The 17356-nt window shown below is 34.6% G+C and overlaps 2 protein-coding genes across 4 annotated transcripts; both read right to left on the reverse strand.

Moving 5' to 3' along the window:
* Nucleotides 1–1184: 1184 nt before the first annotated feature.
* Nucleotides 1185–2160, reverse strand: LOC117569252 (farnesol dehydrogenase-like). Its single transcript, XM_034250329.2, has 2 exons — nt 1540–2160; nt 1185–1476 (listed from the first exon to the last, which is right to left on the reverse strand). Exons 1-2 carry the CDS (start codon nt 2113–2115, stop codon nt 1300–1302), a joined length of 753 nt encoding a protein of 250 aa, XP_034106220.1. The 5' UTR covers nt 2116–2160; the 3' UTR covers nt 1185–1299.
* Nucleotides 2161–4126: 1966 nt separating this feature from the next.
* Nucleotides 4127–8113, reverse strand: LOC117577993 (farnesol dehydrogenase-like). 3 transcript variants are annotated; one of them, XM_052006530.1, is made up of 3 exons: nt 7361–8017; nt 4400–4654; nt 4127–4333 (listed from the first exon to the last, which is right to left on the reverse strand). In XM_052006530.1, the coding sequence occupies exons 1-3, from the start codon at nt 7862–7864 to the stop codon at nt 4157–4159; spliced, it is 936 nt and encodes a 311-aa protein (XP_051862490.1). In that variant the 5' UTR covers nt 7865–8017; the 3' UTR covers nt 4127–4156. The 3 variants fall into 3 exon arrangements, with proteins under 3 accessions (XP_051862490.1, XP_034107430.1, XP_034118981.1); XM_034251539.2 differs by lacking the exon at nt 7361–8017 and having other exon boundaries at nt 4400–5011; XM_034263090.2 differs by lacking the exons at nt 4127–4333; nt 4400–4654 and adding an exon at nt 6825–7041 and having other exon boundaries at nt 7106–8113.
* Between the last annotated feature and the right edge of the window lie 9243 nt (nt 8114–17356).

Consider the following 17356-nt stretch of genomic DNA (forward strand, 5'->3'; position numbering starts at 1 on the left):
TTTGGTTCTTCGATTCTCAAACTCAATCACGATTCATATTCCCAGCTGTCATGAGCAGCAATTAATCTATCATTATTACGTAGTAGTTCAATTTGATGCCAAATTTGATGGCATACTCGTATTTTGGACAAGAATCGAACTTGAATCGTATTCGTGCGCAAGTTGTTAACTTCGAGTTTTAATAATAATCATCATATTATATACGTATTAATTGGGCGATTTGTAACGAAATACCTTTTCAAAACTCAATTATTTAATCTTTTTGGGATGTGATAATTGTCTATCAAATTAGTTATGATTGTTTGAAATACTTCTTTTTTATAAACTGAAGTGTGTATAGTTTAAATATCTCAACTTTAATTATACCCTTTTATGATTGGACTTTGGGTCTTCTGTAGATCTATGTAGCAGACAGAAGGTAGCATCTCAGACCCCATCATAAGAAAAATGAATGAAGTTATCCCGAAATCATTTTATATGGAACTTGGTTGGTTTGGTTGACAATTTGGTATATTTTAAATATAGTGTATTTATACGAAATGTATCTTATTTTTATATATATTTCAATATTTTTGGTATATTTATTTGCACTATTTTAACAAAAATACTTCTTTCGCCTTGTTATGCCTTTATTGGATATCTCACAGTCGAGCACACTCGATTGTAGCTTTCTTACTAATTATTATTAACCGCCTCATGTCTGCTTCAAATTATTAGTTACAAAACTGAAGATACCTGATGATGACAGACAGTTTTCTATACGCTAACTATTGGTTCAGCTGCATTACTGAAAATAATTTTGTTTCGGATGAGTGCTTTAGTTATCAGCTATTTAACTTTGTTGCTGAAAGTGAAGTGATATTCAAGTATTTGATTGTAAATGAGAGAAAACAAGGAAATACTAATAAATATTATTTATATGACATAGATAACAACAAAGCTTTGATAATTTATAAAAGAAATTGACTGATATTGCTTATCAGCATTTGAAATATAAATGAACAAAATGTATATTGTTTGAACAGATAATTGTTTAGATTGCAACTAATGAAGTTAAAAAATATTAAGCAGTCAAGAGGCGTCTCGATTTCGTAATGCTATCGATCAAATACGCTTGAAGTGTATTAACCGCGTTGACATTGCATGCGACGATAACAAGTTTCCGTTTAAAGAAAAACAACGAGTTGATTGATGTGTTTTCTATTATAATTTATGCAAATGTAAAACGTACATTATTTACCTCAACACAAAAAAAAGTATTTATACAATACATACAAAAAAATGAAAAAAAAAACCAGCTTATAGAAGTTCACCCACTGGCTTAATGGTGATCTCGTGCACTTGCATATGCGGAGGCGTGGAAAGGGTGAACAACACTGCCTGTGAAATGTCCTCTGCCTTGAGCATCGTATCACTAGCCGAAGTACGCACATCATCCGGCACGATCTCCGTATCCACAACACCAGGACTCACACTCTAAAAACAAAAATAATTGACACATTTAGAACAGTTCTTAACACTCAGTTCTCAGCACCTTACCGTGATCTTGATGCGAGTGCCCAGACCCAGGAATTCCTGGCGATACATTTCAGTCAATGCCGTGACCGCATGTTTCGTGGGTGGATAAACATTAAACTCTGGGGCTTTGCCAGCCGTGGGAGCAAATAACTTGTGGCCCAGAATACTATTGATGAGCACCACATGACCATCGAAGTTGCGCTTCTTCATCGAGGCAAAGGCCCGTTGTGTGCACATCACAATGCCCATGATGTTGGTCTGCACTGTTTGTTGGACCTGTGAGATGGGCATATCCACCAGTCGGCCATCCTGCAGAGTGCCAGCATTATTGATCAGTATATCAATTCCGCCTAGCTGCTGCTCGATCGCATCGAAAGCCGCCTTAACTGAGGCCTCATTGCCGACATCGCATTGAATTGGAATCAATTTGTCTCTGCGTCCAGCTGGGACTAACTTTTGCAGTTCCTTCACACGTTCCACGCGGCGCGCCAGTCCTACCACAATAAGGCCAGCGTTGACCAGGTCCACGACGATCGCCGAGCCAATTCCAGAACTGGCCCCGGTGACGACGGCAACGCGACTCTGCCAACGATCCATGATATTTGCTCAGTAAGGTCGAAATGTTCAAGTCGATCTGTGCTTGGAAAGCGATCAACTAACTGCTTTTATAGTGGCTGAAAAGTAGTTGTTTGTTTAATCTTTGTGTGTTCTCATCAAACCAGTTGGGTGCACGACAAACGTTAAGCGGCAAACGTGATTGCGAGTGAAATAATTGATAAAAGGTTATACTTTTACACTCATGAGTGTTATTCTGGTCAGTTCTACGAGTATTTTTGCTATTTTTCCTGGTCGAAATATAACTGCGTCATGATGACGACACACAATGCACCTTTCCTACGTTAATGACGAGAAAATCGCTACGTAATGAAAACAAAATATTTGTTTGCCAAATCTAATTGCTGATATTTTATGACGTATGGCTGTAGACATTTTTGCACTTATGATAATAAAAAAATAAAAATAGGCAGTCTGTGTTAAATGATTCAATAAAAATAATTTAGCTAATTAAATGCAATATTTTTAATTTTATTGGCTAATGATATTTATTATTTAAGAGTAGCTTGAGATTTTCTTAAGTTTGATTTGATTTCGTTAACTTTCAAAACTTTTAAACGTTTGTGTATTAAGATAACTGAAATAAAGGAAAATATATGAATAATTAAAATATTCAACTTCAAAGTCCAGAATACTAAGCTATGAGTCTAACACTAGACTTCACAAAATATCTATTAAGGATGTTCCATAAATATGGTCAGAGGTAGAGAGAGCTTTTAATAGACACTCCAAATTAATAAAAGTCTTTAGATAATTCCGTATTCTTAACATCAGCATTAATGTTTGTTACCATACGGTAAGAGTTACAAGTAAGAAAGCTTCAATCGATTGTATCGATAGTGAGATACCTGCTACACATTTTGAAAAAAGCAGAATAGTACGGTATTATTCATAAAATCGTCAAAACACAGAAAATTAGCAAAGGTTTATGGTTTATTGCTATAGAACCATTGAAAATACACCATAGAGTTCAAAATAGACCACATTATCAGTCATAGCGACTAAGACACCTAGTAAATATGCCTTTTTTGCTCATACAAAAGTATTTTCTTCGCTCTAGCTTTAAAAATGTGCTTGTTATTGTTACTTTTAAATTCAGCATTACTATTTTTACTATATTAATACTAAAAAGTGTTCAGCTTGTAAACTCTTCTGTGTCTTCTGATTATTAACTAACATTAAATAAATTCAACTCTACTTTATTTGGTTAATAATATTAATGAAATGCCTCTAACCGAATCGAGAAGAATATGAACTTGGAACCACGTAAATAATGATTCGGGCCTGTTTTACTAACATCTATTTATTCCAGAATTTTGTAGCATATTTTTAGGCTAATTTTAAATTTATAAATAAATCCAAAGCAAAATAAATCAATAAGATAAAAAGTATAGTCGAGTGCGCACGATTGTGATATAGCCGCTAAATTCGAGTGTGCTCAACTGTGAGATACCCGTTATCCATTTTGAATTAAAGCAAAACAGTGCGTTATTATTCTTAAAATATACCAAATACCAACTTGATCTGAACATTCATCCTTCTGCGAATTTTGGTACAAACAATAATATCTATAGATTCCTGAAATTTTGGATGGTCGAAGATATTAAAGAATATCTTTTGTATAGGGAAAACGTCTACTTACTTCGGATCTTAGAAGCTTTGGCTGACAATCTGGTATATTTTACACTCTATGGTATATTTCTAATGTAGTATATATACCTAAAATAGCTTTTGGTTTTTTGTTTTGTATTTTCGCGGTATATTAATTTGGTATATTTTTAAATTTATACCGCAATATCTCGACTGCAGCTTTTTTACTTGTTTTAGTATGTACGGTTCAAGAATCAAAATCTCTAGCTAAATGAAAAGCTGGTTAGTTAAATTGTGTATTATTTCATTCATTAAAATAAAACTTGATTTCCCTAAGCAGCAATATAAAACGATCGTTGAAAATTAAATGTGTGACAAGAAAATTTTTATTGTATAGCTTAGCAAAAAAAAAAAACATAAAAAAAATAGCATCTTATAGAAGTTCACCCACTGGCTTAATGGTGATCTCGTGCACTTGCATATGAGGAGGCGTGGAAAGGGTGAACAACACTGCCTGTGAAATGTCCTCCGACTTGAGCATAGTATCGCTAACCGCATCACGAACGCGATCTGGCACGATCTCCGTATCCACAACACCAGGACTGATACTCTGAAAAAAATATAAATGAATGCAACATTGAGTACAATCGTCAATCAGGTAGTTTACCACTCTTACCGTAATCTTGATGCGTGTGCCCAGACCCAGGAATTCCTGGCGATACATTTCAGTCAATGCTGTGACCGCATACTTGGTGGGTGGATAGATATTGCTCTGTGGAGCACTGCCAGCAGTAGGACCAAACACCTTGTGGCCAAGAATGCTGTTGATGAGCACCACATGACCATCGAAGTTGCGCTTCTTCATCGAGGCAAAGGCTCGTTGAGTGCACATCACAATGCCCATGATGTTGGTCTGCACAGTTTGTTGGACCTTCGAGATGGGCATATCGACTAGTTGGCCATCCTGCAGAGTGCCAGCATTATTGATCAGTATATCAATTCCGCCCAGCTGCTGCTCGATCGCATCGAAAGCCGCTTTAACTGAGGCCTCATTGCCGACATCGCATTGAATGGGAATCAATTTGTCTCTGCGTCCAGCTGGGACTAACTTTTGCAGTTCCTTCACACGTTCCACGCGTCGCGCCAGTCCTACCACAATAAGGCCAGCGTTGACCAGGTCAACGACGATCGCCGAGCCAATTCCCGAACTGGCCCCGGTTACGACGGCAACGCGATTCTGCCAACGATCCATGATATTTTCTCAGTAAGGTTGAAATGTTCAAGTCGAACTGTGATTCCACTGAATACTTTCAACTGGTTTTATAGTTATTTATTGTGCTTGATCATTAATTGTTTATAATCATGGCAAACAATGACGGTGTGAATATACGTAATAATTGATAAAAGGTTTACTTGAACTTATGAGTGTTGTTCTCGTCACTTCGATGAGTATTTTATGCCCGCTACTTATAGGGTAGAAGGGTATTATAACTAAGTGCCATCGGCAAATTGATGTAAAAGACAGAATTACGTATTTACAGCCCGAGAAGATATAGTCATGTCCGTCTGTCGTTTGTCAGTTTCAACACCTAATTATCAGAGAATACAGGAGAGTAATTCCTTACTAATAAAAACTACAACACGAAATTTTAGAAGGCAATCTAAACAATCAATTGCTTTGGTGGAATATCTGATAATTTTTGCACTATATGGTATATTTTTAATGTAGTGGTATATACTTTTTAATATTTTTTAGTATATTATGACGGTCGCACAAGTTTGCTGTTGTTAAATATGGTTAGCAGGTATTTCACAGTCGAGTATTCACGACTTTAGCTTTCTAACTTGTTTCTATTTCACCAATTTTAAATTCTACTTTGTCATGATGACGACACAAATTGAATTTTTTGCATCTACATTGAAAGCGACAAAAATCGTTACGGCTTCAAAACAAAATAATTGTTTGCTGAAGCTAATTTGTGATATCTGGTGACGTAATAATGTTGTGATTATAAAGTACAATTGATAAAACATAACATTTATGAGATTGTTTTTATAAAGCTATTCATTAATGAAATATGATTCAGCTAATTAATTTCACAGTGTTTAGTCGACTTTTATCAGTCATTGACAGATTTTTTTATAGAGTGAGGTGATTAAATTTGATAAGAAAATATATTAAGTGGAATGAGCAAACAGGTTTGTTAAGATAACTCTCGAATTAAATGTGTATTTAGTAGGGAAATAATAAATGAAAATATATGAATTACTTAATAAAAATAACTTTAAAGCTTCTATATCATATTCAATACTTATGTTCTGTAATAGCATTCGTATAGGCATTATTAACTTGTCTTAGTCCCACGTTTGCATACATATAGTACATACATAAGTAGACATGACATATAATCTAATCGTAAACAGAGTATTTTGCTTATTTATTTTTGCCCATCATCTTATCTAACTTCAAGAAATCTCTCAAAACTGGAGACCCACCCTTTCTAGATGATTTCAAAGTGATGAATTCAATGTTCAGTCGAAAGGAATGTTAGCATAGATTAAAGTTTCTGTTCATTATAATTATAGCTTTTTAATAATGTCGAATTGACATTTTGGATAAATAGTGTACTTTTTTTTAAAATTATAATTATTATTACATAGTACAAAATATACCAGTTTGCAAAAAAGGAAGTGCTATCTACAGAACATTATAGATCTATCTTTTAGCTGGATTTTTATGCAGATCAAGAATGTATGTAATATATTTTAATGAGCACAGAGTTTTCAACCTACATGCAGTTAAGAAACAACTTTAAACACACAACAAATGTGTACCTCAAAATACGAGCGCAATCTTGCTAGAAAAAAGATTATGATTCATTGAAATATTTAATATGTGATAAGGTAATTTTTATTGTGTTCATTTATCTTAGCAAGATGTGAAATGTTAATGAGTTGATTATCGCTGCAATGAGATAATTAAGACTCAGGTAGCATCTGTTATATAAAGTCAACATTTTATATTATATTTTAATTCTATTCAACTTTATTGCAAGGTGAGCTTAAGCGGGTGATACAAAAAAAAAAAACAATAGCAATGCGTGCATTTTTAAGTGAAATGAAATATACAAATATATTAAATTAAAATAGTTCGCCCACTGGCTTGATGATCATCTCGTGGACTTGCATATGTGGGGGCGTGGCCAATGCAAAGTGCACCGCCTGAGCAACGTCCTCGGCTTTCAGCATCGTCTGTTGAACTGCTTCGCGCACACCATCGGGCAATATCTCCGTATCCACAATGCCAGGACTAATACTCTGCAAGTGCATTAAGTGAATCAGAGAGAAGTCTTATCGCAAAGCAGCCGAGTGAGGAGCTTACCGTGATCTTGATGCGAGTGCCCAGACCCATGAACTCCTGGCGATAAATCTCGGTCATGGCGGTCACCGCATGTTTGCTCGGCGGATACATATTAATCTGAGGTGCAACATCAGGCGTGGGTCCAAACAGCTTGTGGCCCAGAATACTATTGATGAGCACCACATGACCATCGAAGTTGCGTTTCTTCATCGAGGCAAAGGCCCGTTGAGTGCACATCACAATGCCCATGATGTTGGTCTGCACAGTTTGTTGGACCTGTGAGATGGGCATATCCACCAGTCGGCCATCCTGTAGAGTGCCAGCATTGTTGATCAGTATATCAATTCCGCCCAGCTGCTGCTCGATCGCATCAAAAGCCGCTTTAACTGAGGCCTCATTGCCGACATCGCATTGAATGGGAATCAATTTGTCTCTGCGTTCAGCTGGGACTAACTTTTGCAGTTCCTTCACACGTTCCACGCGTCGCGCCAGTCCTACCACAATAAGGCCAGCGTTGACCAGGTCCACGACGATCGCCGAGCCAATTCCCGAACTGGCCCCGGTGACGACGGCAACGCGATTTTGCCAACGATCCATGCTGCTGATGCTGATGCTGTTGATGATAATCGCCAACCAACTGGGCGAAAAACTTATGAGTGTCTGAGCATCTGTTGAGTTCGCTCGATGTTTTTTATACTTGTATGTATGTATAATCGGAGAGCGAGTTGCTTCGAGTTGATTGCTGGGTCGCGAATATGTGCACATGTTTGTCAATTGCATTAATTAAGCTAGTTTATAAACAGAGCACGCTGTCCGATGGGCGTAAGTTATTGCTTATGATTCTCGGAGAGTTGCATTGTAACGAAACGCTCCATTTTTAGTTGCTGACGTATATAATTAGCTCAAGAATGAATATCTTTTCTTCTTTTCCCTTTCTACCTATCAGTAATTGTATTTTAAATCTGTATAGAAATGTTATGTGACGTCAGCATATGTAGATGTTTTTGTGTATGAATAGCGTTTATTTGTTGGCAATCAAAATGTTTTTAATGCTTAATGCTTTTAATTGCGTGACGCTCTTTATTTTATCGAATGATTATTCCAATCATACAATCCACAATTCGATTGCTCAATAGTTCTTAATAATGTCGTTAAGGCTACTTTCAGCATTTCATTTAAGCAGTGAAATAAATTGGCTTAGCACGTAACATATTTCACAGTCGAGCACACTCGACTGTTCGTTAGCAAAAGAACAATGAATAGTAAGTCAGAAAGTCAAGTGGTATTTTTGTTAGTTGCCATATTACTGATTACTACTATCAGTTAAAGAGATAATAACAGTTCGTCTATCTACCACTTCAACTTTAAGTGCTACTTGTGCTTTCATACTCAAAGCTTAGCTTAGCAAGCTGATAAGTTTGAGTGACAACTGAATATGTAAATAACTATAAATTATCCAGGTCACGCATTTCAGCCTAAGCATCAGCTACTAACTTGAGCATGAGTTCTCAAGTGATTACCTGAGTGAAGATAATAGTTAATAGCAGTTTGTATACCCTGTAAGTGTCAGCTTATAACAATCTGTTTAATAAAACTGAAAGCAGGAACTAAATATAAAAATATTGAAACTTAAATCGGAATTTATATAAATTTGTATATTTATTTTGAAAATTATAAAATATACCATAGTCTGTATTTGGTAATTCAACAAATTACTACATCAAAAATATATGGTATATTGAAAATATACCCGATTGACAACCAAACTAGAGCTGCCTAAACAATTTTAGATCCGTATAAAATCTGTGTAATAAAACTGAAAGCACAAACTTGATATAAAAAAAATTAAATTGTAATCGATAGTAATATATATTGATATATTTATAAATTCATTTCTTCAAATAATTAAAAATTCAAAAATATACCGAAGTCTACATTTGGTAATTCGATATTTTACTACATTAACAATATACCATACTGAGAACCAAAGTAATTTATATAAACTGAAATGTTTATACTATATATGAATTTCTCCTTATTCTTTATTAAATTGAAGTGACAGAATTGTTTAATATATACTGCAATTGTAATCGTCCTAAAATTTTTATTTTCTTCTTTCTTTCTTTTCGGAATTCATATAAATTAATAATTTTATAAACAAAGTAATCACAGGGTATCTTTGCGATTATTACCTCGCAATCTTAAGTGGCCAATTATCTAACGACAAGTTGAGTCAATAAGCAAGTCATTATTGAATTAATAACAAATGTATATTATTTGCATATGCATAAGCAATTTGCATGTGATGATTCGAATGCCAGAAATGTACAAAAAAAAAAAGAAAACAATAAGAATTTTTCCCGTACGTTCGTTGCATGTTGACTGCTTGAATTGTGAGTGTGTGTGTGCAAACTATGAATATTTCTTGGCCCACTTCGGTGGCAGGGCTCAGCAAACAGTTGCGTGGCAAGCATTCGCGCCACGTGCCTTCGTTGTATTCGTAAATTGTCCAGAGATATCTTGACTGAACTCAACTCAACTGAACTGAACTGAACTGCTGCTGTTGCTGACCCTTGTCTGTAGGTCTCTTCTAAGCGCAGCCTATAAAACTACTTATTCCCTTCGCACACTCGAATCCACTACTAGACAAAGACCATCTCCTTTGTGTGTGCGCAGAACGTATTGACCTGGCACAAGTTCAAATATTTGTTAAGTAAAGAGCTGCTGCTGCTGCTGCTGGGTTATAAAGTGATATTGACTATGGCCACCGACTTGTGCGGAATATGAGCAGCTCTCTATGTGTGGCTACAACCATTCACAGAGATTGAGACTGTTTGGTTTGCTCTTATTATATGCTGAGTAAGTATAATTTTGATTCGATTAATTGCACTAGACTAGCTTACACCCTGTACGAAGTACCAGATCGAGATAGTGAACACGTTTGATTACAATTTTCCTTTTGTATTGATGTTCTAATTTCAAATATAAATAAAATAATATGCAAAAGTGTTCATTTTCATTTGAATTGATTTCTTTAAAGCATTTAGACGCGTCTATTTTGATAATTACATCACGTTACATCAAAATAATTTATGGAAGATTATCAAATACGATCTAGAAGTTACGCAGAGAAAATCTTGGGTTAATTATTCGAATTTAATCCGAAATAATTTCTCGGATTATGTTAAATCAAATACAAAATAGGTGACTTTTTTATTTCAGATACTTTGATATTCTCAGATTTCTATTTAAGGACATATTTGTCATTTTCACTGAATATAATGTGTATTAACTAGTTATTAAATACTAGATTTGATATAATAAATAAATTACCCATATTAAGTTTTTGGTATTTTTTGCTTAAATAAGAAACACATATATGTGTATATATATAGTATATATATATATATAGTATATATACTATTTTAATCCAGAAACTCGAATCACATAACAAAAAATTCGCGATAAGCGCTATCAACAAAAACTGTTTTCTACATTAAAATTATATTAGAAGAGATTTAAAACTAATTATAGGTGATTAAGATTAAATGAATTTATTTTATTTCATAATTTTATATTTTAATCTTGAAATAGAACCCTATTTAGCTATTCAATTCTTAATTATTTAAAAACAAACAGGCTAAAATGTTACTTAACATGGATCTTAACATACTTCTGCGTATACAATCACATATTTTTCAATGTTTCACAAAATGTGTTTTGCTTGAGCTTATCAATGTTTCAAAAATATCTATTTAATATTTATTTCGAACTTGCGTTCATCATGCACTGAGTAGTTATCTTCCATCTATACTTTGGGACGTTAGCTCCGCACTATTTTCATTCCACATTTTTGTTTCTATTGCTAACAAGCCAAAGAACACAAGTCCAAATGCAATAATAGCATAAGAAGACGAAGCCAAATAGCAAATTGTGAAACCAATGATAAAAGACATAAAACAGGATTCAATAAACAAATATAGCATAAGTAACATATAAAAATGAACATGGAAAATAAAAAATAAATATTAAAAGGGGATATCATATTAATACACAATTGGGACAAAGTAAAAGCTGCTTAGAGAAACAAACACAGATATTGGTCAACTATAAACTGATCATCATACAATGTGGAGTAACTAAAATCGTCTTCGATTTGACTTTTGGTGGATTACAGGGTATTTACAGGTCAGTCGATTATTGTGGTGAATGGAATGCTTGCATTGTGCTTGGATTCTTACGCTGCCTTGTCTTGGACAGTCCTTATCCTTGCCAGTAGAATTGTTGGCTGGCTACTATGTTAATTTTTTAAAAGGACATCAACTGTCATGATGCAGCGCAGATGATAATGACGAAGACGTGGCGCAGCAAGCAACAACAACAACAACAAGAAGAAAAACAAAGCGCACAATAATAATGAATGTTGTTTTTTATCTTGTGCAAAGCATGAAATGCAAAACACTTGAACTGAGTGGAAACGAAGGCAAAGGCAAAATAAGCAACAAAATGCGAAACAAAACAATTCAGAACAGAATATGTACAGTGAAAGAAATTCGAACAGGATTTCAATCTTAACATTTTAAAATAGTTTTTATGTTCTTAATATACCATTGAGAACAAAATATACCAGATTGTCAATCAAAGCCACGACAGCTGCAGTTAGGTATAAGAATTTGATTTTTGATTTTTATAATCCTCAAAGGAGTGAAAAAGTAAACAAATTCTTTCACAGATACAATGAAAATGTAGAATTATTTTATTCTATTATTTTTAAATTAACAATTAATGCTCTGGGTTTCATTTTGATTCTTGGATTTGGAATATTTCCCGTGCCTATGAGCTAAAAATATATTATTTCAAGAATTACAATTAAAATGGTGTTTTTTTAGGCATTGAGTGGAATTTTGAAGTGATTTACATTTCATTCGACACGCTTTTTCTCTCTGTGTACGTACATATACATGGTAGTGTGCACACAGAGACGTGCATACAGAAGCTGGACGAAGAAGAAGGAGATGAGAACGCAAAACGGCGGTGTTGATAATGACAGCAAAGACAAAAGCTTTGCACACCATCCTACTCATCCTAATGGGACGAGCATCAGTAGCAGCATCAGCATCAGCATCAGCATCTGTAGAAGCAGAAGCAGAAGCATCAGCGGGTCTCAGTCTAGAGACGGATGACTGTCAGACTGTGTCCCTGTTCATATCCACGTCGACGTCGTCGTCCACATTCACATCCTCGTCTGTCCATGCCCATGTCCTTGGCGATGCTGCAGCAGCGGCTGTTCTAGTTAAATTGCCTGTCCTCGGCGACGCCGACGCCGACGCCTGACTTTGTCGTTGTCTTTGCTAGTAAATCAGACCCTAACAAACAATAAAAAATACATACATTCGGGCAAATAAAAGCAGATACAACAGCAGCACAAGAATAATAAAAAAAAACATACACAAAGAGATTTAAATAATAATAGGGGAGGCGACAATTCGCAAAATGGCAAAGATTAAACGCTTTAGGTTTTTACTAATGATGCCTGCCAAAAACGCACATAACAAAGTGAATTTGCACATATTCGTGGAGTGGAAAACGGGGAGCGGAGAGTGGGCAAAGAGGGTGGCACTTCTGTTCCCCTGTTCCTCTGTTCCTCTGATTATCCATGGAGTGCTCGACAATAAATCTGAAAATCAATCTCAGCTGACAACGAGATGTGTTCACTTTACAAAACAGATCATTATTTTCAAATCTTATTAAATTGTTTTTATTTTATTGCTTTTACTAATCTTCTAAAAGTATTTCGTAAAAGACATTACTAACTGATATTATCGAAATAAAACTGTTGTTATAGGAAATTCACAAATTTACAATCGTTTCATCAATTTAAAAGCTTCTCTAATTTAATTTCATTCCATTGCTTGCACTAACATAGTAATTTTTGAAGGAAGCTGCAACAAGTTTGTTTAATCCCCAATATTTATAACGAGCACATTTAATCTAAAATCTTAAAAACAAAAAGTGTACGATAATCTAATCAATAGAATAGTTTTCTTTGAATATTTAATGTGATTTGTGTGTGAATGAAGTATTGATTAAATATTTCGTTTCATATAAAACATTTACTTAAAAGACTTAAAATGAAAATGCACTCAGATTTGTTTGAAATTTTTTCTACGCCCAATAAGCTTTATTTTGAAGCTAGATTTTTGGTAAATAAAATAATAATTGTAGTCTTTATAATTCCTAAAAATTTGGTTTAGTTTGGTTTGGTTGGATTAGATAAAAATTGTTATTTAAGATGTACTTTTGTATGGGAGAAATGTTTACGTAGGCTTAGTTGCTTTAGCTGACAATCTGGTATATTTTAGTACTTCATAGTATATTTTGACTGCAATACTATATCAATATACTACATATATAATTGAGTACAATAATTTATGGTATATTTTTAATGTAGATCTATATTAATATACCAAAAATAGCCTTCGGAATATTTTGCTTGTGTACTTGACTGTAGCTTTCTTATTTGTTGTTTAATACATATAAATGTATAAAACAAATAGTTGAATTGGTTGTTGATGCAAACTTTGATAAAAAGTAGTTGTTTTTAATTTAAGTGCAACGGAGCGCAGCAAATGATTAAAGCTGTTAAATTACTTAAAAGTATCAATGTGTCTTCGTCCGTCGGTGTTATATTTGATGTCTATTGTAGCGAAGCAATGTAATTGTCGCGTAAGTTATTTTGAGAAGACAATTTCCAAGTCATTTCCTGCAAAATATTCATTTGAAGGGTTTTGTTAATCGCAGCAGAATCGATTATTGACTTTACGAATAAGTGGAGTGAACCGGTTTGTGTGGGTGTTGATTACTGTTGACTGCCGAATTGTATTGAGTCTGTTATCTTTAGATTTACGGCTGGCAGTAAAATGTAAAAATAAAAGTACATACTCCTATCATTCATTGGATTCGTGGCACGTTGTGCTGCATTGTGTTATCTGGCGAACCTCGAATTTCACAACCAATGTCAATGATAATGACTTGAGTGACTTTTTGCACTTACGATACGATAATTATGGAACCAACGCGAAGGGTCGACAATTGCTGCAAACATTTGCTACATCATTTTAGATATGTTGCGAGTGAATGTCTATTAAATTGCTGATCAAGATTAGTGTTCTAGTGGACATTACTTTTGTTTAAACAATGATATCGCTTATCTACACTGCAAAAAAAATTACAGTTGCTAAAAGTAAGAAAATTTATGTTCTTCCTATAATAAGACCACTTTAAGATAAATTTATTAAAACTTACATTTAAAGAAATAACCAGTTTATAGAGTTAAGAACATTCATTTTAAAAATTGTGTTTTTTAAATAAAGTAATAAAGTACACTAAGAACATATGTAAATCTAATAAATGTCATAATCTTAAAATAATCTTAGTTTTATGTTACAATATTCTCGAATCCATCGAAATTCCTATAAAGTTTTTATCTAACTTTAAAAGTTGTCACGAAATGAATTATAAAATAGTAATCGATTAAGGCAGAAAAAAAGATGATGTAAAGTATTTTTATCTTTATTTTTATTGTTTTTTGCATCTTAAGGTAAATAAAAGTATACGATTTTTTCATCTTTATAAGAAAGATTTATTATAACAAATGTGCTTTCTATCTTCAAGATTTTCATGTTGAAAATCCGGAATCTTGATTCGATAATATTATTTTTTTTAGTGCAACTCTAAACTCTTTGTAGAATAACGAATTTGTAAAGACATGACAGACGCTAAAAGCGTTCTCTTAAATACGAAATGCAAATTGGATTAGCAAACTAATGCATTGCAATGCAGATCAGAGTGTCGTGCTGTCATGTGAGATTTTCAGGTGAATGTGCTCCAAAGCGAATTTGTCCCCAAAAACTTGGTTGTACGGCGTAGTGAGGGATTAAGTAAGCTAGTTAGATGCTTTTTCTAAAGCTATAAATATGAGAAAAAAAACTCACTTTTGGGGTGCGCAATAAAAAGAAATCAAGGGCTGGGAGTCTAAGCTCAGTTAAGCAAGGTGCATGCTACTGCAAGAGTGTGGAGTGTATCAAGGGGAAGGGGAAGGGAAGTAAGGCAAGCGAGCGACATGTGTCGCGCAGCAACTGCAATGCCAGCGACGCCACTTGAATGCGCAAACACAAAGACTCGCATATGAGAGCACCGTTCCGGGCCCAGTCGGGCCTAGCAAGATGATGGCGGCGACACACACACAAACACAGTCTCACACACTTTAATACACAAACACACACACACATGCAGAGACATGCACATAAACTTGAACATAATTCGCCTGCGTTGTCCTTGACGGAATCCTCTTTAACTCTAAGCTTGCCGACCAACTAGTCAGTCCGTCACTCAGTCACTCAGTCAGTTGGTTCGTCGGGCAGTCATCCAGTCAGTTGGCCAGCTGTTTATACAAGTGCTGCTTTATGTACCGCACACAGATAGAAAGATAGACAGACCGACAGACACATAACTAGACATAACTACAGCTGTATATACTTATATACACATATCCACACTTTATCCACATAACTTGCACCTATACGGCACATATGAGCAACAGAGATAGCAAGCGATAGAAAGAGAGAGCCCACACACACACAAGCGAATATTTAAAAAGGACAATACGATTTTACTTTTTGTTTTTCCTTTGGTCCTCCTGGGTCAGTCAGTCAGTCAGTCTCTCACATGTCGGCTGGCCGCTTTACTTTTGCTTATTACAAATGGTTGGGCAGCACATAAAAATATGGAAAAGAAGCAAAAAAAAAGAAAAAAACAAAGAATAAAGAAATGGAATTTCTTCTCCTGCCATCGTTGGAAGAAGTAAAACTTGCTGCTTAAATTCACTCATGTGAAAAATTTGAAAACGTCCAGTGAAATGAAACGAACTGCGTTAAAATGAAAATGACAAATAAAAAAAATTAACCATGTAAAATATTCAACGAAACTGAAACTACCCTATTTAATAATTCATAAATAGCAGACCCAGATTGTATCTAATCTATTATTTTCGGTATTGTTTTTTGTTTATCGTTATCTATAATAAAAAGTTGTGGGCTCGATAATGTTATGATATAATAGATTGTATAATAAGCAGTGTCTGCTTCAGGAATTTGTAGATCAACTGATGTTACGGAAGATCATAATAATAATAATAATAATAATAATAATAATAATAATAATAATAATAATAATAATAATAATAATAATAATAATAATAATAATAATAATAATAATAATAATAATAATAATAATAATAATAATAATAATAATAATAATAATAATAATAATAATAATAATAATAATAATTATAATAATAATATCAGTAATAATAACTGTATCAAATACTACTCGAATCTTTATTCTTTTCTCGGCCAAGACAATGAGTTTAGAAAAAGGGGCATGCCAAGCAACTCAAAAGGGCAACAAAATGTGAATCTGAATCCCAATCTGAAACAGAATCAGAATCAGAATGAGAATCCGAGTCAGAGTCAGAGGCTGAGTCTGAGTCTCAAGCAGAGCCAAAGACGGAAACTCACGTACGGCATATTAAATAAATTGGCATGGCCCTCGTAATGCGGTTGCCAGCGAAGGTGCCAGAGGGTGAAGGAGGGGAAGGGAGAGAGGGATGCAAGAAGCATAAGCTTAATATGCGTTCTCGAACTTGACTAAAAGCGAGTGATTATGCGGTTAACATGGTCAACTGCAACCAAGTATTTTACTACGAAAAGGGAAAGTTAATGCTTGTCAAAGCCACAAGTAGACCCGATTATCGGAGAGCACTTTAATGAGCTGTTGGCAAGTTATCGGCTAATCGATTGGCAGCAATTGCTGCTGGAAATTGTAGATAACAACAGTCAAATTGCAATATGCAGATACATATATTGAGCTGATCCACTGGCAACGAGCAGAGCTTTTAGTCCTCTCGAGTGCTTTGGCCCAAGTGTGCGGCAATTGACACAAAAGTGGACAACGTCGACAACGAACTTTAACCACAATGTTCACACACACACACACACACACACACACACAAATCGGTTTAGGCCAACTGCAATAACAAACTCTACTAAAAAAGTGGTAAAAAAAGAAATAGAAATAGAAAATAAAACGACTGCAATCTTCTTGCCAATCCAATCCAATCCAACACCGACACAATTGAATTTATGTAAGCTCAGCGTCACGACTTCCCCAAACGTACATACTCGACACTGCGAATTCAATGTTAGACTGTGA

This window comes from Drosophila albomicans, chromosome X, assembly GCF_009650485.2.
Source record: "Drosophila albomicans strain 15112-1751.03 chromosome X, ASM965048v2, whole genome shotgun sequence".
NCBI lineage: Eukaryota > Metazoa > Arthropoda > Insecta > Diptera > Drosophilidae > Drosophila > Drosophila albomicans.